Source organism: Scylla paramamosain, chromosome 13 (genome assembly GCF_035594125.1).
Source record: "Scylla paramamosain isolate STU-SP2022 chromosome 13, ASM3559412v1, whole genome shotgun sequence".
Classification (NCBI taxonomy): Eukaryota; Metazoa; Arthropoda; class Malacostraca; order Decapoda; family Portunidae; genus Scylla; species Scylla paramamosain.
This window is the reverse complement of record NC_087163.1, coordinates 5949806-5977500: the sequence shown is the minus strand read 5'-3', so window position 1 is coordinate 5977500 and position 27695 is coordinate 5949806. Positions and strand designations below refer to the sequence as shown.

General features: G+C 33.6%; 1 protein-coding gene across 2 annotated transcripts; it reads right to left on the bottom strand.

The window, feature by feature from the left end:
• Positions 1–1982: 1982 nt before the first annotated feature.
• LOC135106371 (phosphatidylinositol 5-phosphate 4-kinase type-2 alpha-like) lies at positions 1983–27695 on the bottom strand. 2 transcript variants are annotated; one of them, XM_064015313.1, is made up of 10 exons: positions 27433–27695; positions 25622–25719; positions 25215–25325; positions 24345–24392; positions 20963–21101; positions 18604–18734; positions 17977–18145; positions 17668–17781; positions 16964–17096; positions 1983–11323 (listed from the first exon to the last, which is right to left on the bottom strand). In XM_064015313.1, the coding sequence occupies exons 1-10, from the start codon at positions 27559–27561 to the stop codon at positions 11136–11138; spliced, it is 1260 nt and encodes a 419-aa protein (XP_063871383.1). In that variant the 5' UTR covers positions 27562–27695; the 3' UTR covers positions 1983–11135. The 2 variants fall into 2 exon arrangements, with proteins under 2 accessions (XP_063871383.1, XP_063871384.1); XM_064015314.1 differs by lacking the exon at positions 24345–24392 and having other exon boundaries at positions 27433–27690.

Below are 27695 nucleotides of genomic sequence, written 5' to 3'. Positions count from 1 at the left end.
GGGCGTAAGCAAAATTCTTAGGATCAGAAACCAGGCCGGAACAAGAAATAACGGGTTCAAGCTTGAAAAAAATTAGGCTTAAGAAAGAGATAGGAAGAAATTGGTTCTCAAATAGAGTAGTAGATGAATGGAACGGACTCACTAATCAAGTTGTTAATGATAAGACATTAGGGAGCTTTAAGAGAAGATTAGACGGATTTATGGATGGGGTTGATAGGTGGAAATAGGTAAGTATATTTCACACAGGGACTGCCACGTGTAAGCCTTGTGGCTTCTTGCAGCTTCCCTTATTTCTTATGTTTTTATGTTCTTAAGGCCTGTCTCCCCAATCCTTACTAGGAAACACGCCCAACACGTCATAATGGTCGTACAATTAAGTCTGAAAAACTTGTTCTATGTGTGGGAAAGCAGAGCAAGACACGTGTGAGGAGAGAAAAACATACAACCTTGGCTTACACGTGGTAGAAAACACTTATTAATACGCTGTCACGAAAGTGGGGCGAGAACTGAAGGTAAAGGTTATTACCGCTACTTATTACTCATCTTTTACTTGTTATGTCAATTAAGTGTATCATTAATTAACCTTTTTTTCTCCTTACCATCTGTGTTTTCGGTGGTAAATATTCAAGAGATGGTTGTCTGAACCTATTTCAAGGTAATACTGCATATTGACTGTCTAGTTTAAAAAATGTTGACTGGTTATTGTACTTAGTCTTTCTCATAGTTGGAGGCTCTTAACACCCACACTTTATATACCACTTTACAAAACCATCTGTTTGAAATAAAAATAATTAATAGCTAGGCACAGCAGGAATTTGAAACACATTACACATTGGGATCACATTTGGCGCCACTAGATGTTTATTTGGGGGGATGCGAAAGGGCCATTTTACGGAGCTTACAATATGTTTGTAATCTAACCTAACTTAGCCTGACGCTTTCTTCAAAATAGTCACGGTGACTGATCTTCATGTGATCCGTGACTGATCTTCATGTGATCCAATCAAACTATACCTGATGACAAAAAAAAGTGTTTGTTTACCTTAGCCAGCAGCGGGCGGTGGCTTGCCTGCTTCCTGTTAGCCTCCTTAGTTGCAGCATTCCTGGTATTTCAAAAGCTACCTCAAGCAAATTCTTCCAACATGTACATCCGTAGTCACGCTACGTAACGCCACAGGCACATGCACAAAGTACCAGGAGAAGTACACACACACAAACACACAGACACTGACTCTCGTCACAACGGGTATTAGTGCCTGTCGGGCTTTGGAAAATACTCAAAGTTGACTGGTTGTTGTGCCAAGATGCACTTAAGCTACTTAATATGACAAGGTGTTAGGCTTTCTTTGCCTTATATGCATCCTTTTTTTTTTCGGTATCTACCTTCTTACCACCTCAAAATGACACTGCCACCGTTTGTCGCCATTTCCTCCAGGCAAAAAATAGCACATATGTTTCATCTGTTCACTGTTATCGGAGTGCGTAAACTGATTAACATATGTTTCATTTTCTTTTGTAAAATTGTTACAAATTTGTGATTTGTGTTTTTTTTTTTTTTTTTTTACAGTGAGTACGTATATACATTAATAATAAAAAAAATATTAGTTTCTCTTATTTGAATATCTGCTTATCTAACTCGTTTATTTAAGGATCTTTCATAGTGGGGAGGATAATGTTTAAATTAATTAATCTCTCAAGAGATGGAGGGAAGGGGATAGGCGGGAGCCTTTTTTTTTTTTTTTTTCAAGTCAATAATAATTGCATGTGCTCAATCAGTTAGGTAGTTAACTATTTTGCAGTTTACTGATCTTTGATAAATTACCTATCACTCCATCTTGCCAATCCTGCTATTTATTAGAAAAGGCATCCTTCATCATGACATTAGATGCATATTATCTAATGTTGCACCTGTTGTTCATGTCATCTTGTCCTCTTAGCAACACTATTGCTGTCTTGCTCAATGAACTAAATGAAACGCATGGTAAGCCTTGAATGTATTTATACATATCTGGTAGAAAATAATGAGATTAGTAATCCCTTGATAAAATCATTAAATAATTGCTCATAATGACCTTATAATAAAGATTACCCTTAAGAGAAATGCACAAAAGATCAGTCCAAACAAAGGTACTGACAACAGTGAATTGAACTGTTTCACAGACAAACCTGTACAGCAACCAGACGCTAGACAACAAGTCTCCTAAGGCAACTTGCGAGTAGGGTAAAAATGGTTAAACTTTGGACGGGAGGGAAGATAGATATCAACTCCTTAGTGGTGGGAACTTAAATTTTCTTACTCACAGTATGAAGAATGTTCATGAGAAACTTTACAGCTAATCTAACTTAATTTTTGGTCAATATTTCACAAAACATCACTAATTACCAAATAAACTCCTTATATCATAATTCACTCTACAATTACAGTGTCATATGAAAGCATTTTTACAAAAGATGAAAAAGAACTGCATAGCTTAGAACACTGGTCTTCCCACCAGAGGATGTTGAGGCACCTGCCATGCTAAAGTTTACACCCTTTGACCCAAATTCCATACACATAATTGACAAATAAAGCACTCTTCAAGCCAAGAATGCACTGGGCTTTGGCTACTCAAAACACTAACACATGAATTACAGATGAGCACTTCCCAATAAACCAAAATACGGTTATGATTCTATATTTCATTCATTTTATATGATTATTATTTCAAATATCTTATTGACTACTGGCTAAAATTTAGCAAGTCAAATGAAAACTAGTTTCATCCACATTTTTGCTCTGTATGAGTTTTATATTCACACATCTTAAAGGAAACTTCTGATTGAGTGTCCTTACTATGTTATTCAGATCATATTCACGTAGCATAGTAGTCTTATTTGAATGAGATGTGAATAATCAGTTTCGTAATATTTGTTCTCTGATCTGGCTCAGATTTCAATACAGAGTCTTAAATGTATGTACTCTGAGCATTTGAGACTGATACCTTGAGTTAATTTTCTTTCATATATCTTATTATATTTAATTTTGAATTTTAGAGTCTACAAGCAAACTATTATCATAACAAATACACATGTAAAACCATTATTACACAGGGGTGTTTCCTTCATAAAGTTGCTATACCTTCATAGTATATTCCCTTAACACAAATCTAGTTGTGTAATTTTATGTCAGAGTAAAGTATCTTTCAATGTACAGTAGTAAAATTAGTATTGTTGTTACAAATTTTACTCACTGTCATTTATAATGACATCTTTTCCACAACGTACTTTTTACCAAACCATCATTAACATTGAAAGGTAACTTCTTTCAATAAGGATTTTCACTACAAACATGTGTTGAAGAAACACACTGGACATGAGCAGCACTTATAAGAAAGAAATATTTCCTGTGTAAAACCAGCTTAACATTTTGAGTATGCAGCACTGTGTCTACAACCTACTGAAAACACAGGTAGGTAGAATTGCTACCTATGTATGTACCATGAATCACGTGTAATACACAATCCTTAGCATATCCAAATTCTCATGAAAAAAATATTAAATACTTTCTTTTCAACACTTGAAATCATCAGTACAAAACTGGCTTAGGATTCTTTCCTTATTTCATTCTGAACTCACTACTAATATTAAACAGGTTAAAGTGTGACTGAAGATCAGTGTGTGTTAGTGTGCACATATTTTAACTTTGGTCCATACTAAGAAATGTTTTGATGGGCACATGTGCATTTTATGAGACATTAACATAAATACATAGAATTTAACATTGAATTCAACAATCATTTTTCAAAACACTTATACAAATCTACATAGTGTGCATGAGGCCACAATGAAAACCATCTCACTCATCACTTGGTCTGAGTCATGGATGAGGAGAAATTAGACCTGATTTTAATGAAAGTTTGAAGTAGCTGCTGATATATCACAGACATAAAATTACACTTTTTTCTAAAAGGCATATATTATAATCTCATGCAATTAACACACAAGTAAGGTCTTAGGAGATTTTCCTACAATACAAAGTGAATTTACTCCTTCTGTGCATATCTTGTGGGCAAGTTAGTGACATGTTTGGCTGTACAGTGGAAACAAAGACAACTGAATTACCTTAACTCAAAAAAATAAATTACTTACAACAAAGGAAACTTAATAACGATAATACTTTGGAACTTGTGCACTAGGCATATATAGCTATTTGCAGTGGAACCTCATTAATTCATCATATAACATTTCAAATGTAGAGGTTTATTTCATAATTTTCTCCTGCAGCAAACAAAGCGCTAAACCAAATCTTCAGACATGTAATAGGACAACAACACAGAGCACATGAACCACCAGTACTTGGAGCAGTCTGACTGAAGTCAGTGCAGTGGTTTACTAATGATTCTTAACTCATTAGTGTACAAGGTACCATGTGGCTCTGCTGCCTGCCACACCATTCATGTTAGGCATAGGCACTACTAATGCATATGTACCAAAACAGGAGGGCTGAGTATAATGACATATACAACAAAGCTTATACATAAGAAAAGGTATGAGTGGAAAAAAAGGCACTGACAAATGTATAAAAAACTTCCAGAATTCTACTTATGTGACAAATCTGTTGATTCAAATTTAGTCTTGAACATTCTGAATTAACTAAGTCCCACTGTGTCATGAATGCTGATCTGATTTACTACATATTTGTTATTGCAATAATAATAATAACACAAAAATTATAATAATAATAATAATAATAATAATAATAATAATAATAATAATAATAATAGTGATAGCCATTGTAACAATAATTAATAAATACATAATTATAACAAACAATAGGTTGCACATTGGTATGAAATATTAACATTATCACGGTACACAAACAGCTTCATTCTATGCTTGAGCAAATGAGAACAAATACTGAAAGCTGTACCCTACTCCAAAACACTAAACATAATTACTATGGTACGTATTTTTTCAAGTTTTCCATTTCACATAAGAGACCTTCATTGCATCAGTCAGAGCAAACATCTCCACATAATTACCCTTGACATTCTCACAACATTCCAAACGCTCCAAACAATACAAGAATGACTACAAAATGTTGATGGTATGAGATGAATTACAAAAACCGGTGCATAAATGGTACATATGAACTACACACAGCTAAGCTACTATCTACTGACTGGCGAATTGCAACATGTCTAATTCTACATCCTATATTTGTACAGGCACACCAATAAAGGTCAGCAAATCTAGGACGTTACTACTATCTAAGACACCTCTTGAGTAATATATACTGCATTATTGGAGCAAAAAGCAGTTTAAGCCATGTCAATGAAATCAATTTAACAAAAAATAATGGACAATGGTATCAGTGATCACTTAGTAGTCTGAACAACATACAATTGCAAACTTCTATTTATTATTATTATTATTATTGCAAGAATTCTAAATATACACACACAAAAAAAGTTGTGCTTTTCACTGAATCTCTCATAAGTAATTAATATTATACACACACTATAATGGACACCTAATCTACAGCATACGGATTTCTTGATCATCGAGAAACTTTCATTTATGAGAGAAACTGCACGGTCACCTGGATGAGCACGACCCACAATCTGTACACTAAGGCCTCTCTCCTATAACAGTATGTATGTGTCAAAACATTATTTTCCTATTGGAAGGTCGTATACAATAAATAAAGGATAATAAAAGCTTGCACGCTCTTAAGGTACAATTCAAATCTCCAAGCTATGTGAATGTTGATATATAATGCTTGCTTAGACATGGTTCCAGTCTTATGAACAGTATCAAGGTGTAAACAGAAATGATAGATCCCATTGATTATATTATTACTGATATAGCAGTATCATTAGAATGCATGAGACCTCTACAGTATATTATATCTAGACAGGTGAGCTTTTCTCACAAGAATTCTCCTATATTCTAGTTGAATTAATCAAATACACAACATTTACCCCACAAACACATATCCAAGCTTTTCATGAAACATATGCACTTCTCACTCTAGAATGCTAGTTCTCTGCAGAAAATTCAGATCATGACATACAATATTAATGTAGAGGGCTGTATTAATGAAAAAAAAGTATTAAACTGCATAGGAAGAAAATCCTTGTGAATTAATTCGAAAAATTTAACTCTCATCTAGGAAAAAAAATATATAGATAGACAGATAGATAGATAGATAGATAGATACATAAATATAAACAAGTTGGTTATGAGCATTTCAGTTACTGTAACAGTAATTACTAGGCAAAGATCCAGGACTTTATGTGACAGTGAAAAAAGAAAATTATCAGGTAAATGAATAAATGAAAAAATAAATCACTTAAAATAAATTAATAAACTAATTAATTACTTGATTAATTAACAGAAACAATATGTGAGAAAATTTTCATACACTATAAACTTTTTAAATTCATCACAATTTTTGACTTGTTGGTAAAACACTGTGAAGTGTCAGGTGAATGATTGCATGCAAGAGCAGCACCCCTGACACCATTCCCTCAACTAACTACAGACTCAACATAAAGTACACATGAATCACCCATTAAAAAATTACCCAACATGTAACCTTCTCATGTTGTTTATACATAATGGAGAACAACTAGCTTACAAATAATAATAATTGATCATATTTATTTTCAAGAAATGGTACAAGGCAATAGAAAAAAAAATAGAGAGAGAGAGAGAGAGAGAGAGAGAGAGAGAGAGAGAGAGAGAGAGAGAGAGAGAGAGTAATAAAAAAAAAAGGAATACTGGATATGGAAAAGTTTCCATTTGTAAGTATACTGAACAATAACATGTAACACAATTAATTAAAAATATTGTTGAGAGCAATGCATGAGTGTGGGCTTTTCAATTACTTGCCTTTGATATCTGTCTCACATACTCTACACATTATGTGCATTTATATAGGATGGTTTACAGAAAAGCTATGTTGTGAGAGTTTCACAAATGACATCAAATTACAACAAAATATAACCAAAGGTGTAATGGGATGGACAATACATAAGTTATTATAAACCACATATTAAGAGAAATTCTTCACAGTAAGTGGTAGACCTTACCAACTTCTGCTTGTTAAATCACAGCTATACTACACTGAAACCCAGAGCACATCTCATACTAGGTTAAATCTAAGTCATAAAGACCATAATCTGAAATAAAAAAATAATAAAAATAAATAAATAAAAAAATTGAAAAAAAATAAGTGTTGAACCATTCCCCTGCATCCACTCTTGAATACAGTAAGTGACAATTCTACCTTACTGTAGAGGGGAAAATATCGCAGAAAATTTGTGTATTAGCCATGAGCTACCAGAGCTGGCTTATTTGCAACAGGAGAGACAAATAATTCATGTTTTAGGTGGTTCTTAACAAGTGTTACTGTAAACCAGTTTATTTTTAGATAATTCAACTGTTTATCCTAGGTGCCTTATTTTCTGTAGTGTATATCAAATAATTAATGCATAGCACACCAACAGTAATCATTAATATTTTTAGAAATTCAATTCTCATACAATCTATAAAATGAAAACAAACTGTACCAGAAAAGCTACCTTAAACATTGATGTCATTTACCTTTTCCATCATCTTTAAACATGTATAGCGCATCACTGTTCCTGTGCCATCACATTATGATACAGATGCTCATAATTCTCTGAATTAGTTATTGCTACTATGCTGAACTTTGTACTACCCTGTTAGGATCTTCCCTCTCAGTTCCCTTTATTAAAATCATAATTGGTTGGCTATGAGGGAAAGAACTCTTTGGACATTCTGTCATCAGTGTAAATGTTATAATTTCCTCAGCACTGTAGTTATCATATATGCATGTTCTACAAATGTTCATGTATTGCAATGTCTTGATTTTTGGATATTGCTAATCTTAATTCATAAATTTTTTTCTCTCTTGTGTTAATACATCACATATTCAGTTATATGAGAAGTTGTGATTAATTAATTTATTTGTGGTAGTTCTCACATGAATAACACTCAGACATGTATGTATGAAAAAATGTATATAATATAGAAAAGAAAATCATCATAGTAATAAGCATGCATAACCCTGTCAGTCTAGTGCATCTCTGAAAGCAATTATGAATCTGGAAAAGTAAGGCATGGTATTTATTGAGCTAATACCAATGTTATAAAGTTACAAAAAGCTGTATGTATTCTTCAGTTTAAATCTTACCATATATGCATAAATATCTTGTCAATATGCATGCACAATCAACTTATAAGCACTGAAACATATTACATAGAAATGTGTAAAATAGTGGGAAATGTTTCAAGATGATTCTTTGGTATGAATGAACCATACTCTGATTGATAATCAGATTCTAAAAATGTTCTTTCATCTTTGCTTCAGTGCCTCACTCTCTCTCTCTCTCTCTCACACACACACACACACACACCTAGTGATACTAATGGTGATAAATACCTACTTAAAAAAATCATCAATTGAAAATATTGCAAGGAAAAAATACATACATCACTGACCATCATGGCTTGGCTGAGCCTATCTTAAATGTGCTCCAAATATTTACATAAGCCTACACTTGGGCAGTCACCTATCTACCAGAGTTCTTCCAGAACTGCTAAAAATCTCAAGTAAATTATTGACCGTTGTACTGAAAGTGAAAAATAGAACCGTCACATAGGTACTCACCATAAACATACAGAGCTGAAAGCATACTGGGCTTGAAGAATGTTTGAAGCATTGGACTAACATTAATGCAGCATGCACTTCTGTATCTGGCCTTCTATCACTGTAACAAGTAATTTTTCCACATAAACCAGTCCCAACTTGCTCTTCACAATAAGTGGATTTAACTGATGCTGACAATGTCACTGCATCACTGCTTCTTATCCATTAAGATGATTAAGATCACCAATCATACAAGTCTTTACTCAAATGCAATCAGCTTATATCTCAAGAGTAACTACTTTTCTTCTTTGCACTGGAGGTAAGAGACTCATAAACATTTTGTAGACAATGTGATATAATAAAATAAGAAAAAATGGAGAGAGAGAGAGAGAGAGAGAGAGAGAGAGAGAGAGAGAGAGAGAGAGAGAGAGAGAGAGAGAGAGAGAGAGAGAGAGAGAGAGAGAGAGAGAGAGAGAGAAACACTGGCAACACAGAACATTGTTTACCCTTCTGACCAAGTGGCTGGAAGCTGACCAGGAGCTGCAGCTCACTGTCACTGTCCATCACCAGACCTTATCATAATGCATGTTGTTGGATGATTCAGTGTGTGTGTGTGTGTGTGTGTGTGTGTGTGTGTGTGTGTGTGTGTGTGTGTGTGTGTGTGTGTGTGCGTGTGCGTGTGTGTGTGTGTAAGTTAACCTTGCATATTTCAAGAGAATAAAACAAACATATTTAACAAGGGTTTTCAATATTTCTTATCACAAAATGTTATAATAGGATTACTTACTGAGAACACAGGCTCAAATCTGCATACATTTTACCTTAAGTTGTTGTTCTCCATTATGTAGATCTTGCCTTATAAAGCTTGTGTCATTTCCATCAGAATAAATACAACAAAATTTCATTTACAATAAATGCCATCTATATAATGTTCTTGCCTTTGATTAGCCTTATAAATATATGAATTTTGTCTGCAAATCTACTGAAAGATTAATTTTCTTTCAAATGTTCAGCAATGATCATTTTCTTCCATGAGAAAATTATCAGCCACCTACAGCAACTCTGTTCTGCATATAAGCAACAATAATTAGTGTTCATTATTCACTAACGCACTTCTGGATAATCAATTGAATGCCAACACATTTCTCAATCGTCATTACAATGCTAAAATCAAGTAATTTAATTTGCACTGGAGGATTACACACGGCTCAACAATCTCTTAACTCTTTACTTGTGTGTATATAACAAAAAAAACTCTAAGTGTTAATGCAAAGTAGATGAAAATTCTTCAAGCATAAAAACATTTAAGAACTACGCAGTGCTATTTCACTGTATTCCTGTAACTTATTTCTGTTACTGGAGAGACTGCTGAAATGTTAAGTAGGAAAGTCACACACAATACACACTTTAGTTTCTTAAAGCTCTTCAAAGGCAATGCATATAACTACTAATGTAACTGTATAGACTAGTGTAGCATTTTATTAATTATATTGGCAAGTCCTTTTTTCATCTAAGAGTGACCTCCCTTATAATTATACTACTTGAAATTACAGTGACAAAATATAATGAAGTTTCTGTTTATATACTTTGAGCTTTGAGATAAGATTTCATATTCATAGCCCTGATGTAGGAAATAAGACCTTATTAAAAACAAATAAATATGTATTGGAAAAAAGAAAAAAAAAATCCAAAGAAAGGTCAACCCTCAATCACAGACAAAGACTATTTCATATGAGTAATGGCAAACATAAGGACTACAGTTTATGACATTCATTCATAACTGTAATCATTTCCTTATTGCTAAGCAAATGAAAATCTAAATTTGAGTATTCTTCAACATAAATCACTAATGTTGGACATGGTGCTACTTACACGATTAGTTACATGATTGCAAAAACAACAACAATAAACAAGACAATGAGCTTTGAAGTGTAAAAATAATTGCCTAAATTAACAAAAAGTATCTTTTTAAATACTGCTCATGCTTTATATAAACTCTGATAATCTGTCAAAACATCTTTCTGGATGAGAAAATGACAAAACATAGATGACTTGATATAAGAATGTTATAGCATTACATATTTAAGTTAGTCATCCTCTCCAAAAAACCATCTATCTCCTTAAGGAAAATTTACATTGTTTTGAGTAGTTTATGGATACTTTAAAGTAGTAATTTGTATCATTTGTTTACCTAGTTTTCACTTAAGTAGTGTCCACATATTCTGAGATCTTGGTGTGATGTCTGTTTCCAGACATAACAAAACACAAGAAACTAAAGTATGCTAGCAGACAGGTCATTTAGTATTACTGGAAAATATGCCACACTCAACAATCAAATATGCACTAGTTTCATCATAGAACAGGCAGCAGGTGAGAAAAATCTACAAGTACTTAAACCAATGAAAAGAAATATTCATAATGTTCTGAGAAAATCCTTTTCCCTACCAAAACCAATTAGCAGATTCCACTTTCCCATTTACACAATAGCTTGGTTCATAAAATCCAAGAATCGACGTCCATATTGTTCTGGTTCAACTGTAGATATGCCATCAGCATTAGATCCATATTTGACAGTCTTTGCAGCTTTTGCTGCTTGCTTTTTAACACCATAATGAGTGAGCACATCAATGAGGGCCATGAAATATATTTCCCGCTGAGGTGCATCTGGAAAAAAAATAAATAACTTTCTTTCTCATATATTTGTACATGCTGCAAGCTATCTAACACACACACACACACACACACACACACACACACACACACACACACACACCACTGCACTACCCAGCTGATCAGACATCCACAGCAGCTCCAAGGATTTACCTAGGTTTTGGTTGTACAGGGGGGCTGAGCTTGAGTCCCATCTCCATAATAGGGAATTGTGTGATGTGTGAGTGCAGGGGAAGTAAAGTATAAATTGTGAAATTGGGAAGTGGCTGAAAGGGTGAAATGGTAAAGCAATATAAAGGTACACATTGTCAGTGATATCAACAGGGAAGATGGTGGCCAGCATGGTAAATGTTTTCGGTTTGAAGGAAGAGGATCTCAGTGTAGCTCCTCAGTGTAGCTCATACTAATAAATGAATGTGGAAAATTGAAGAAAATATGAAAATACGAGAAGAAATATATAACTTAGCAGTGATAATAAAGACGTGGAAGGAAGAGCAAGAGAGGTGGGTGGTCACAATGTAAAAAAGGTATCCAGTGATATAATAGAGATGAAGAGAGAGATGGAAAGAGAAAAAGAAAACAAAGAGAACAGGTGACAAATAGTGAAGTTGAACAAGAAGTGATGTGAAGAAATCAAGAAGCTCACGGAATTGAACGAGGCATTGAAGAAAACTTTACAAGAGAAAGATTAAGGTTGGTAAAATAAAAGAGTTAGTGACAGAGGAAGTCAAAAGTTGGAAAGAAGAGAGAGAACAACAACAAAAGGTGGATATAGAGGAGATAATAAAGCAACAGCAACACAATAAGGACATGGAAAAGCAAGTGATTAAAATAATAAAGGAAACAAGCAATCTTGTGAGAGACATGGTACAGAGAAAGATGTATGTGGTGATATTTGGGGTCAAGGAGAAGAACCTACCCATGAAAATAGCCAGAGAGAAAGAAGAGCCAAAAACGACTAAGGAAATTATAGCAGAAGTGGTGGGGGAAGGAGAGGAGATAGTTGAACAAACTGGAGAGGTTTACAGGATGGAAAAGTACAACAAAAATGGAAAAAGACCAATGAAAATAAGATTCATGTCACAAACAGCAGTGGAACATATCTTACAAAGAACAGGAAAATTGGCAAAAGTAGAAGGAATGAGGGGAATATGGATAAAAAGAGACATGAATGAAGAAGAGAGAAGTAAAATGAAAGAGTTGAGAGTTGAGGCCCAGTCAAAAAACAAGGAGAGAACACAGAAACAAGCAAGGGAATTAATTTGGAAAGTTGTGGTCAGACGAGAAGTGGTGTATTCAACGTGGTGTGGTCATTGGCAATGGTCATGAAAGTGAGGAAATGGTGGCACAAAGATGCCACAGAAGATCACCAAGCGGAAGCTTGAAAATTATGTATACAAATATAGAAGGTTTGGTGTCGAGCCTATTGGAACTTACAGACTACCTAAAGAACTAATAAACTAAACATGATATGTTTAACAGAAACCAAACTAAGAGGAAATAAAGTTGAGATTTGCAAAGGAAGGATATAGCACATGGAGGAGAGACAGAAAGAGGATGTTGTTGTTGAGGAAGTGGAATATGGTGGTAGAATGGCAGAAACTTTGAGTGTTGTAATTAAGATCAAAGAAAGTGAAAAAAAAAAAGCAAACTTATTGTGACATACGTACCATCAAAAACTAATGCATAGGAGACAAATAGATATAAAATTATGCAACTAGAAACAAGAAATAGCACAGAGGAAATGATAAGGAAAAGTAAAAAAGCATTCTTAGTATGCAACTTCAACACTAAAGGAATTAACTGGGAGGAGATGAAAGTGAAAGAAAATGTCGGTCATAGAGCGAAGAATTTATGCATACCATGATGGTGAATGCAAGACAGTGGGTGAATGAACCTACAAGATGCAGAGAAGAAGAACCATCACTGTTGAAAGTAGACCAAGTATACATCATCTGAGTCCACTGGGAACAAGTGATCATGTGACAATAGAAATAGTACTACAGGAGGAAACAGTCTTGCAAAGGAAAGAACAATTTAGAAATGGGAGACAAAACTATGCTAAGACAATTAATAAATTTTATGGAAAAATTAATTGAAAAGAGCTATTTGAAGGTAAAGTAGTGCAAGAAAATGCAAGATATTTTTGAGCAAGTAAAGAGAGGAGGTGCAACAGTTTGTACCAAGTTATAAAGTGAAAATTAGAAAGAATGAATGGTATAATGTCAGGTGTGTAGAAGCAAAAAAGAAAAAGGACAGGGCATGGCAGAAAGTGATGAGAAAACTGAAGAGAAATACTAAGGAACAATACAAAAAGGCAAGGAATGAATATGGCATAATAAGAGAAGGAAATTTTAAAACTGACATAGTAAGAAAGTGCAAGGAAGAAGCCAAACCCTTCTATAGGTACATAAATGGAATATAAAATATAGGGATGACATAAACAAGTTAGAAAGAGAAGGAAGAATTTATGAAATTACTGAGATGAATGAACTAATGAATGAAGAGTTTTCAATCTGTGTTTACAAAGGACACTGATTTTGTGGTACTGAAAGTGTTATCATAGAATGAGGGAATACAGGAAATACAAGAAAAGACAAGAAATCAAGAAACTGCTGGAAGAGCTGGATGTTAGAAAAGCTAGGGGAGTAGATCAAGTAAATGGATGGATATTAAAAGAACGCAGAGAACAAATGGAAGAAACCATGTGGGATATAATCAGCAGGTCGTTGAAAGAAGGAAAAGTATCATGGGAATGGAAAAGAGCTAACACAGTCCCAATAAACAAAGGGGGGAAATAAAACGGGACCATTAAATTTCAGACCAGTGTCACTAACAAGTATTATAAGCAAGCCTTGTGAAACAGTAATGAAAGATAGTTGGATGCAATATTTAGAAGATGAAAAGATAATTACAGAAAAGTAATTTAGATTAAGGAAAGGGAGATCCTGTCACAAATCTACTAAGCTTTTATATGAGAGTAACAGATGGAGTGCAAGAGAGGGATGGATGGGTTGATGCAGTTAATCTGGATCTCAAAAAAGAAGCATCTGATAAAGTTTCCCACAAAAGTCTTATGTGGAAGTTAGAGAATGAAGGAAGACTAAGGGAGCAACATTGAAATAGATGGAGGATTATTTGCAAGGGAAAGAAATGAGAACAGAATTCAAGTTGGGACAAAGTGACAAGTGGATTACCGCAAGGATCAGTGTTGGCACCTATTATGTTTCAAATATATGTAAATGATATAAGAGAGGATCTAAAAAGTTATATAAACCTTTTTCCTAATGATGCAAAATAATGAAAATAATAAAGGATGAAAATGACTGCAAGGAGTTACAAAAGGATACTGACAAGATACATGCATGGACAAGATACATGCATGGAGCCAAACAAGGAAACTAGAATTTAATGCCAGGAAATGCCACATGTTGGAAATAAGAAAAAGTAAAGAGAGACCTTCATGGAATTACAAAATGGGAGGAAAAATAATAACGAAAAGTAATGAAGAAAAAGATCTAGGAGTAGTGATCCAGGACACACTATCTCCTGAAAGGGACATAAAACAAATATTTGGGTCTATATGCAGCTTGTTAACAAACTTTAGGGTGGCGTTCAACTATTTAGATAAAGAAATTATGAAGAAAATTATAACAAGCATGATAAGACCTAAATTGGAATATGCAGTAGTAGTTTGGGCTCCACATCAAAAAGATATACAGAAACTGGAAAAAACACAGAAAACAGCACCAAAGATGGTACCAGAATTGAAAGATTTAAGGATTTAAGTTATGAAGAAAGACTTAAAGAGATGGGATTACCAACACTACAAGAGAAGAAAAAGAGGAGACCTGATAACAATGTACAAATTAGTAAACAATATAAAAAGAAGACAGAAATGACTTGGTACCACAGATGTACAAGAGAGAGATGGACGAGGGGGCATGGGAAGAAAAAAAGAATGTATGTTCAAGTGACATCAGGAAATACAGCTTCCTGTATCAAACTACTGAAATCTGGAATTATTTGAAGGAAGAAATGGTTGTGGCAAACAATGTACACATGTTTTAAAGAGGAACTGGATAAATGTGGTTATGGAGACAGGACAAAATGAGCTTTGGCTTGTGCCCTGCACAATACAACTAGGCAAATACAACTATGTAAACACACACACACACACATACACACACACTAAGAAAGAAAAGTTTCATGAAAACCATTCTCCACATGGTAAGAAACTCTATGCAGTCAATAGACAGATGTCATATCACTTGAACAGGGAAAGTTTCATCAGTGGAGGTATTCAGTAAATAAGTGGGAACACACACTTGATGAGTTTCAGTTTGATGATTTTATATTTCATGCCATCTATTGCCATCGTGCTTCATTTATGGTGGCAATATTTGGCACTAGACAGTATCTCAGTCTTTGGCTACTGGCCACCCTTTTACCCTCTTGCATATCATCTCACCCCTCCAAGTGTTTTAGCAAGTGATGCGATCCTACATGAAATAGCATCAGTGAGTTTTGTGAGTGCTAGAGAGGATGGTGACCAAGATAAGCATCATAGCAGGATTAGGAAACTGATGAAACAGCAGGTGGAGGCCAAAAAATTCTGCAACCTCACTGTCTTCAATGCCATCTACCATTAACTGCTAACATGGCACATGGTTAAGTGTGCAGGGCATCATACAACCCACCAATGTTTACTTTCCAATCAGCTTTTTTTTTTTTTCAGTGGTGGAAGCATCCCTATCCTTTTTTTATGGTTCCATTCTATAGCAAATAAGAAGGTAACACTGAATATTATCTCCAGAATATTTGCACTGCAAGATGCAGTGCATCAAATTAATCATATCCTGATTTAATTGGCATCAATCACTGTTCAATCTAGATTGTCAGATACTGTAGAGAAAGCAGTATTACTTGGTCACAAGTCTTTTTCTGGAAAACCAAAAAAAGATCTTATGCAAAGATCAATATCAAGAAAGTTCTTATCTCAAAAAAAGATCTCCTCATACAAAGACCAATATCAAGAGAGTTCTTATCTAATGCCCTCATGGAAATATTATTTGCAATGTGTAAGACAATCCTATCACTGCTGACTATTTCTCATTGGGAAGGTGAACAAGTACATTACCTAATGAAAAAGTAACCCCTTACAATATTGGGTATTAGCTTCAAGATAGCTAGCAGGGTTTTAGTTGCAAATAAGCAAACAAGAAGATTTCTGATAACTTGGTTACTAATTAACATTCCCTTATAGTTTAACTAATTGCATTTTTTTTCTTTTTAACATTTGGAGAGATAATTTGGCACCAATTAGTCATCAAATTCATGGTCCCACTGCAAGCATATCTTAAAATCAAAGACCACTCGTATGCTTAAGAGTGTTAGACTACATCAAATGGTAAAGTTTAGGCTGATGGCATAATATTGGTGGTAGTTTTTAAGTAGGAAAATGTGTGTGATATCAATGCTCCATTCTGATTTATGGATTTCTCCCTTCATGTCAGCTTTTATAATTTAAAAGGTTTAAGAAAATGTAATTTTCTGAATTTTAGGCTACTGCTACTATTTATGTAATAAGTCATCATGCAATCTACATATAGTACATAAAAACTTGAAACTTACTTTCATTACTCTCAATAGCATATATTTCAACATCTGGATCAATTGCTCCATTACTGGTTGCTCGTTCTCTTGCAGCTGTGTTTGGAGAGTCAGGAGGTGTAGGTACACCAGAACATTCATCTTCCTCTTCCTCCTGTTGGTTGAGTGTTATCAGAACCATTCAAAGTAACACAACACTACTTTGTAATTATTTGACAAGTTGTCAACTGTTCTTACAAACAACAAATTCCTTATAAAGTGAATCATGCAAAAAAATAAATAAACTGCAAACAGATACCATCATCAAAGCTAATGATTATGATGTGGTGCATCTATACTAGCACCGAAACTTGACAAAAACTTTAATTTTGTTGCTTACATTCCAAAGATATCAGAAACAACCACTAAGAATCATAAACAGATAGAGATAATTTATTGACCACAAATTATAAAAGGTTACACAATTAATTATTTGAATAGTCCAAGGAAACTTTGCTGAACATAAATCACTTCTTGCATACACACATAAAAATCCAACATCAAATCTTAAACAAGCATTAAATCAAGAAAATTATAAATGCAACTAAAAATATTGAAATCAATAAAAAAAATATATAAAAACACAAGAATATAAAAGCAAACTAAATCAATAAAAACACAGGAAGCATTACAACTTTCTAGCTAATCTGTCAAGGCTTTCACATATGCATGCTATGAAGTCTTACCTCGACAGCATCATCCTCTGATTCATTCTGCATAACACCATCCATTTCAGCCTTAGCTATGTCATGAATACCCAGAAGAAGGGAGTAATCCATCAAGTGAAGTTTCATCAAAAACTGTAAATGTAAGGTGTAATTTAGTAGTCTTAGAAGATGTAAAGTGACATATGTTCCCCTACTTCATCTACAATAAACAGTGTTCTGTTTTTATGTACATGAATTTAACTCTTGGAAAAATAGTTTTGAAAAGGAAATTAATTTCATTTAAAGAATTACATAAATGATTAAGACAACAAGACTTCTAACTTTTACCTCAACATCAGCTGTTAATGTTTCCATAAGTTGATGCTTGGCCTCTTCACCAATATGTATTTTTGTTCCTTCCTTCATAAAATCATTATCCTTTAAAGTAGGTAAATCTTTCTCCAGCTCCTTCACTGATGCTTCACGGTCTACTGTTGAACCTTTAAGATCATATTTCCTGAAAAGAACAAAATCATTTCAATGACAAATTTTTTCATAAACGCCAAAGTGAGCTGAAGGCAGCCACAGAACATACAGCCAAGAATAGTAATGAAGTAACAAAGCAACAAAATACCTACAAATAAGACATGGTGGCCCAGACAAAGCATCACACACTCATACACACTTTCACACTCTTATCCCCATCAGCCCCAGGGAGAAAGGAATAGTCTCATATGAGATGTGAAAGAATAAAGAATACCCTTAAAAACAATATTCTTAGGGAACAAAAGCAAAGCTAGCTTAGCTATCTTAGCTTAGCTAAGGATTTAAACACTAGTAGTTGAGTTACTCCCCAAAAATTCTACACTCCACTATAACTGCAGTCACTGGAACTTAAAACTACATCAACAATTTTTTAAACAATCTCAGACTTTACATCCAGACATACCAAACTTGCAAGTTAGCTGAACTTACTTATGGATTTTGAGGAAGGTGGAGAAAACATTTCTCATAACAACACAATAGGTTTCTATGTTGTCCACTGTGAGACGATACATGGCCAGGTACTGCGGTAATAAGGTCTTGCCATGCCGATTTACAACATACTGAAAATAAGAAATTTATTTTACACTTTTGTTCTGGTTATCCAACACAACTTGCTGCTAGGGGCAATGTCCTACTAAGTTACTTACATCTAAACATTTGCAGAAATGGTTAGTTTAAGAATTTTCTATCCTTCTTAAACTAGGTGACATATAAGAAACAAGAAAATAAGATATTAAAGGACTTCAAATTATTTTTTTTTTTAAATCCAACATATCTGAGGAATCAAACCAAATATCTGATGCATAATGGTAGGCATGCTTACACATGCACTCACTTATTTCATGGTCACATTTACAAACTATTGCATCTTTCTCTCATCTCTATGCATTTTTTTATACATTTGTTTATATAAACCTGATTTTGGCTTTGAAGATTTGGGGATGTTAATGAATGAACACAAGGTCTGTGACAATATTCAGTCCATAACACTGGTATCACAAACCACGAACATGTGTTGTTGCGCAGCAAACTACACTGAGCCATGTGTCACATCTCATTTACTTCTAATAGGTATTCATACAAAGAGTACTACTTCATCATGCATTTTAACAACATGAGTCAGAAGAAATATAAATATGGTACTTCACAAACATCATAGAGAAGAATATCACCTTTGTCATTTTCAAAAGGCACAATGAAAGTCCTGTTGCCAATATTTTTTGCCATAAAAATTTCATTCATTGCTCTCTTTTGCTTTTAGACACACATATCACTATTTTTCCATGACCCAAACAGAATTAGCAGAAATCATGAAATAAAATTACTCCCAAAAATTCTACCCTCCACTATAGTTGCAGTCACAGGAACTTAAGGTTACATCATCAAAACTCTGGCAACCTACCTGCCAACACTATAAATGTCAGAAACTGTGCACTATTAATAATATATACAGGCCTGGAAGACTATATTTAGCAGTATTTGTCATTGATGTCTGTATAAGTTATTAGAAGCATCCCTAAAGATTATGATCCTCATGCATGGTTTAGGTCAGTGTTGATGGATAGGTTGTTGCAGTATGATAATGCTGCCTTCAGTCTCCATCACCATAACTATAACACTTGTCACTCCCAATCCTTTTTTTTTTTCTTCTTCTTTTCATTATTATTATTATTATTATTATTATTATTATTATTATTATTATTATTATTATTATGTGCTATTCATAGGTGGGTGTTATCGGTTATCTAATTGTTATTTTTCCCATGTTATCAATTCATCGGTATCTCCTATACTTTTGGTTCCAAACTAGCAATAATTGATAATTTTAGTTTTTGGAACATGAGCAAGTTGAGGTTTTAAACTTTCAAAATAAAATGAAGTTATTTTACTTTTCATTAGTGAGAAGAGTTTTTTCTAACATTTTTCTAAGTTTTCTAAGATAAAAATAAAGATCTGGATTTATCAATTTTTTAAATCTAAAATATCAATATTATTATCACTAATATTAAAATTTTGGATTTATTGGTTATCAGCTATCAGGCAATAAATTTATTGCCGGTTATCAATTATCGGTTATCGCCGATAAGGTTATCATTATCAATTTATTGGGTATTGAGATAAATATTTTTGTCATTGTGCCCAACTATGCTGCTAGTAGTGAATACAATTTCTTTAGGAAAAAAGGTTAAGCATTCTTGTGGCTGAGAACTACTAGTAAAAAACAATGCAAATGCTTTAAACCTTGAAGTACAGTAAAATTCCTCTCATTTGGCATTCAAGTATCCGGCAGCTTCAAGTATCCGGCACATTTTTCCCCAAGCCTTAAAATCAATAAAAAATCAATGTGTACTCATAAAATCAATTAAAATTCCCGCGCGAGGCATACTTTGTCCCCTCGCACCAGAGCACACTGCTTCACGCCACCCGCAGCCCACTGCACTGTGTTTACTCAGTGACTCAGTCCCGCGTGTGCACCGTTTATCGCCTGACGCCTTCATCATGCCTAAAGTTGTAGAAAAGAGGAAGCATGTTGTGCTTACACTTAAGCAGCTAATCAGATCAGCTGATCTTTGTTATGGTAAGATGCGTGAGTGTAGGGTGGTGATTGTGGACATAATTTCACTTTTATTCAAGTATCCAGCAATATTCAAGTATCCGGCATGTCAGCGGTCCCGTTGATGCCGGATAAGAGGGATTTTACTGTATCAAGTTCTTTGTTCCAGAATAGAGTTAGCTATGTTTATACAAATATAAATTATCATAAAATTTCCAGTAATTCAATACTTACAGGGTGGTATTCTTTGAGCAAGGCATGCATTTGTTCGACTTCATCGCTAGTTAGGGTCTTGACTATGTACATCTTGTCACATGAACTGTAAAACCGTGCTCCACTTCTTCCTGGAGAGTCTATAGATACTGGCTGGGACCTTGAAAGAAAAGCATACATAAATATGATGCACTGAAATATATAACAAAGCAATATGCTAGTCAAGAAAACCTTGATCTGATGATATTCTTTCCTTAAATTTTAAATATATAAAAAATGTCAACAGTAAATTTTGAAATTATCAACAATTTAATTAATATAAACAAAACAATGCTGATGACCTCAAAACAATTCATTTAACATTACTTTATCAAGCACATTTTCTGAATGATCACTTGAAAATATATTACAGAAACTATAACAAGAGTTAACTTTAAAAAGAAATGCATTAGGTAAGCTTTCATCTGAAAAAAGCCAACAGTATATGTACATACTGCATATCAGTAGGTTAGCCTAATCTTCAGGAATAAAACTTTCTTACAAATCATAAATGTTCACATGTTTCATAAATTTTGCTACAAGTAATCTATGAAGGGATCTTCAACATACGCTACTTGTGAAGAAAGGAAAAGGATTATTACAATTTTCTCAAAATTACACTACATCCAATTCACAGCAACACTAAGAACAATCTTCACATTTTTCAGTGATATATAACTAATTTTGAGCAGTGAACCATAGAGAGAGAAAAGGCTGTAGTCCATGTTACAAATGTACTGCAAAAACTTCCTGGTTAGTGTGCTAAGCATCAAGTTATTTGGTAAAGAGGTCATGAAATTGAGGCACAAATCAATATTATTTACAAATAAATAGTATTTACAAAAAAATCTCTAGTCACTAACATTTTCAATAGTTAGTATAATTTGTCCAGTCATTCATCCTGATGAAACAATCAAGATGTATGTATCTTACTTAAAAACAGTTGCACTCAATCAAATACTTATTTAGATGATGTGCAGGTGACATTATGCACCTTGTTACCAAAAAATGAAGCTCTCATGTTCTCATGAGAATCTGTGCCATGAGCAATGTCCATGCTCTGAGAGTTACTTTGCTCCCCACAATTGTTTTTATCAGAATAAAATGTGCTCTGAAACCAGCAAGGCATTTTCAATAAGATCTGCATAAAAATTAAGATTAATTCACTACAAGGTAGCAATTTTTATCATCTAATCAACATAAAGATAACTATAATGAGTGTTGGTCTATGGAACTGAGCCCACCCTTCACTATAATTACCACAGCCATGGAAGACAGATAGAAAACCAAAACTTAAGCAATTTTTACCCTCTCACTTATTTTACTGGCATTGGCATTTCTGTGTTTTGGTAGCACAGAAGCTCAAAAACACTCATAATACTCGTTTTTCATAATGTCTTTTCCTTTCCTTGTATATTTCTTTGCATGCATTTAGGCGTTTGTGTACATAACAAGCTCAAAAAAACTCAAAATACTCTTTTTTAGTAATATCATTCTGTTTCTCCACCAATTAATGATTCTGCTAAATAATTTCCAACATAATAAAATATGAACAAAATATAATTCAGATAAACGAATTTTCCTTCATTCAAAAAGAAACTGAATGAAAGATAAATGTGTTACCAGCATTAGAGCTGAAAATTTAATTGCAAACATTTCATGACTTATCCATGAAGTGCAGTTTCATTGTCTTTCCCAGTGGCGGTACATGTATTTCAATGTAATTAATGATTGCTCCACAAACTGTAAGTCACTAATATTTATGGCTATTTAAAGAAAAAATTGGTGCCCCAAGAAATGGTGATATCACAGCACAGCTTACTTGTGATATTAAAAAATTGTATGTAAGTTGCAACTACTACTAGAAGCAGTACTAATTTGAGGGTTTGTAATGAACCCCTCAACCTTCATTATCAGCTAGTACAGGTTCAGAAGGGAAGTGAGGTGAGTCTTTCAATCAATAAAAGAGATAAGCAAGATTTACACAAGTACTGCCTAAATACAACAAACTACAGAGGCAAGTAAGTCAAGAATTGATGCTAATTTTTTGGCAGAGAAGACCTAACTGGACCAACCTATGTTCTAAAAGACTGAACTTATCATGGACTTAACTGCTACACTGAAAATCTAACACTTTATGGTCAACAAGGTTTCAACTTAATATAAAAATCCTCAAGACCATCTATGATGCCTCCTCAATACTCCCTATTCAAGCCAGGAATACCCAACAATACTCAGCCCCTACATGGTTTCACTTATAATGTGCCACATCACCATACACTTGTACTCTTTTTCCACAAGAAAGGAAGTCTCTTATCTTCATGCATATCCTTAATTTCATCGCTCACCACCAACTAAAGACTTGTCTGTCTTCATCCACTCCCATGCATATATCCTTATCTTATCAACAATACATAATTAGATTAATAACCCTATTCCATAATGCCACATGTCACTTCTAAATCCTACAACTAAATTACCATCTCATACATTTTACTAAACTATGTTTTTCTAACAGTCTTACACTTACATCAAAATAGTTTCTAAAGTCCAAATAACAGACAGGCTGCTTTCATTTCCAGTCCATGTTTCACAACCTCATTTTAATAGAAGTAACAAAATACTGCCTTGCAGACTATAGTGTAATTACTTGTCACCCATGAGCCCATGTGAAAATGCATCTTAATATCATGAGAAATAAAATCACTTAAGTCCCTTAAATTTTTTTGCTTGCATCTCAAAGAGGTTCATATGTGAGACATATGGTAAATACAAAAAAAAACCAGAATAACTACAAACTTCCAGAGAAGGAGACTTTGTTGTTCAACCTACAATCACATCATTTTATGAACTACCAATTATAAATCCACACAAGAACCATTCACAATTACAACAAGAGCATGTGCAATCTAATCTAAGAACTTTTGAATAGCAGATGAATGACTGTCTGTAGTCTACTTCGAGATGCAGCACCCAATGTTAGTAGTGTTAAATGTTATACACAGCATAAGTGAATTTGAGCTGTACATAATGCATGTCCCACAAATAAGCTCTCATCACATTCAGGTAACTGACATCTACAAAGAAAAGATAAGTAAAAAGTCATTTAAAATCCTAAATCTAATATCAAAATAAGTTATGAATAAAACCATGTTAGTAAAACAGATAGTCACAGAATGGAATACAGCACTAACTCTTCTTGAGGGACATGCAGATGATCAAACTTTAATAATGCTCACTATTGCATTGACCTAAGTCAAGGTGAGCTATATTGAAGTCCATTATGTAGCTCAAATCCCAGAACACAGAGGATATACTCTTGGTGATTAATTTTGCTTAAAAGACAGAGTTGTGCTACCATTACCTGTCGTTACTAAAGACCCCATATCGCTGGACTTCAATTAGTCTCGACCTAAGAGAGGCCTTTCTGTTAGGCAGTATTTTGATGCACTGAAATATTTTTGTAGCATCTTTTATATTTGCTTATTTGTGGAAATTTCTGCAACCATTCAAGGTAATTAACATTACACACTTAGCAGAATATATATATATATATATATATATATATATATATATATATATATATATATATATATATATATATATATATATAAGAAAAATTCTTTCCTAACAGTATCAAAAGAGCTTCCACACAAATATCTTAAGAAAACCTCTAATGACAGTATTAATTTTCATGTTTATACTTTCATAAATAAAAGAAATGTACAACTTAACTCTGAACATTTCCAAATCTTAAATGTTGTTTGTCTACGTATGATGTTGATTGTATTTGCAGTAACCTCGCTTTTCATAGAAAACTATTCTAACTGACTACTATAAGCCTATGTTTATATTCTAGCTGTTCACAGATAATTATAACATTATAGAAAGAGTTGAAAAATTATTGTTCTCAATAGAATTTAAAGAAAAGAGAAGAAAAAATTTAATATATATATATATATATATATATATATATATATATATATATATATATATATATATATATATATATATATATATATATATATATATATAAAAGCATCATAAGTGAAGGCTGTTTACACAGAAATTATGAAACACTACAAGGGTTCTCTCTCACATCAATAAAATGATAATGTACAAGTCTATAACCACACAATAATTATAATACTATTTTGCATTCTATGATGATGGTTCTACAAGGACTAATCATAAATTGACAGAATGAGAGAAACTGAGATAAAACATCACTTACCTTGTTAAAGATTCTCGGAAATCAGCATCATCAATGCCAAATCTTTCACGTAAATTTCTGAAGACAATTGGGCAGTATTCTTTAACTTTAAAATGTGATGGCAGATTTTCCCTGAAAATAAAAGAAATATATATATATATATATATATATATATATATATATATATATATATATATATATATATATATATATATATATATATATATATATATATATATATATATATATTTGGTTAAAGCAAGTACATATACATTAATATACTACTAATATGACCCTTACTTTTTCAGAAAACAATACAAAAAAATGTTGGCAAAACAATAAATGCTTATAGATGAACCAAAAATATAGTTGGAATACCTTATTTTTTTCATATAAAGAAACCATATAAAAAATGTGATAAAACTTACTTATTGAACAGGTGGTTGTCTACACGGACTTTGGAGTGAGCTTTGAAGTCATCAGGCATTAACATAACAGGAACATTTATGTGGCTCAGTTCACTGCTCTGAAATAAAAAAGGAGAACAATAACACAATTTTTTTAAACGGAAAAAAAAATTAAACCCTAAGTCAATTACCAGAAACATTTAACTGTTAATATGGCACAAAATCAATGTCAGACTAGCTACCTTCCAGCCACTAAAATACCAAAATCTTTTGTTTGTACTTACATCATCAACATGAATGCCAAGAAAGTAACTCACTAAAATAATTATTGATTACTAATGCATGACAAAAGAGAAACTGACATCAATTAGTCAGCATTCAGAAACTTCTCTTTAGTTTCTACAACTAAGTTAAGTATCCCCTCTAAATTCTGGCAGTTCATGAGGAAGGGTTTGGTCTAAAATTTTAATCAGTTTACAACTGAATACACCAGAAGAGATTTTAAAATATATGATAAGGTTTCCATTTAGTTTGTCTCCTCTTTTATAATGCAATATTACAATTGTATTTCACCACTTTCTATAATGTAAAATTACTATTAGTACACTAATATATCACTATACTGTTGTTCACAAAGCTTCTTTTGTTGAAGCAATTAATTTTAAAAAAGTGGTTCACTCATAACCTACACTGCATCACTGCACTGTTATCTTGGCATACAATTAGGAACACTCTAATCAGTTCTCTGAGACAGTAACTGGCATTACAATAATATGCTCTCTAATATATAACTATCATCTGAATGGTCAAGACAAGAGCATCAGTAGTGAATAACCTCTTTCTCACTCTCTAATCTATACCATTCATGCAGCTTCCACTGAAAATTATTCTCTCATGAAGCCTTCACTTGCCATATCTTTGATTTGAGAACAAGGAAGAGACTACTTCACCTACTTCAGATCAAAATAAATTTCTCTATATATAAACAAACTTTTGCTTTTTATTTTGGATAGTATATATATTTGTCATGCGTGTCATAATGGTGCACATTCTTGACATGCCAACCTACATACCTATTTCATTGTGATGACACCTAACTCCTTTGAGCCTCTTCTGCAGTTTTAAGTTCTTCTTGACTCTCTTTAGGAAAAATAAAATCATAAAACCTATTTACAGTCAAATGTAACATGAAAATTACAAGTCAACTGGATTTTGTTTCTTTGGCTACCCATCAACTTACCAAGGTAAAGAAGAAACTAATAAAGTGACATATTATATCTACACATCTCATTCACTTTTTTCTTTTATCTGGGCTTTAAGGTCTATGATTAAATTTTGTCTGCAATATGACAATCACAGATATGTGAAAGCCATTGTAAAAACATGAAAATGTGTTTTTTTACCAAAGGCTAGGTGATGGAAGATGCACTGTCACAAAAATGTCCACACATTACAATCACAGTACTGAAACAGTGAATATCACAATAAAGGGCTAAGGACTACACAATCACTAATTCATAAATCTCCTTCTGTCTACCTTAACCAACAATCACTGAGGAGTATATCAATCTAACACTTCAAACTACCGAAAGGCAAAGTGTCTGTTGTCTCTCATGCCCACACCAATTCACTATGCAGTAAGTCAAAAGACTGTAAGGAGGAAATATGCTAAACTGCACAGAGGAACACACACACACACACACACACACACACACACACACACACACACACAATTACGATCAACCATGCGACATGATCAGACAAGGATAAACGTCAGCATAGAATAGATGACTGACTAGCAACTAAATGCATGGCAGTAAAGTGTGGCTTACCGTGTGGTTAACTCCCCACATGAAGACGGAGAGGAAGGGCTCGTTGGCTCTGAACACCTTCACCTTCTGATGCTTCACCCTCATCGTCTTCTTCTTCAGCTTGGAGGGTAGTGCCGATGCTGCCGCCATTGTCTTAAGTGTTGGTAACGCCCTCAAGCACCATAGATATCCTCTACACGCCACCCATCATCAGACTGTCACTGTAGCCACTCCGCCTCTATTATTGACGCATAGACGCCACGGACTACCTACAGAAGCTACAA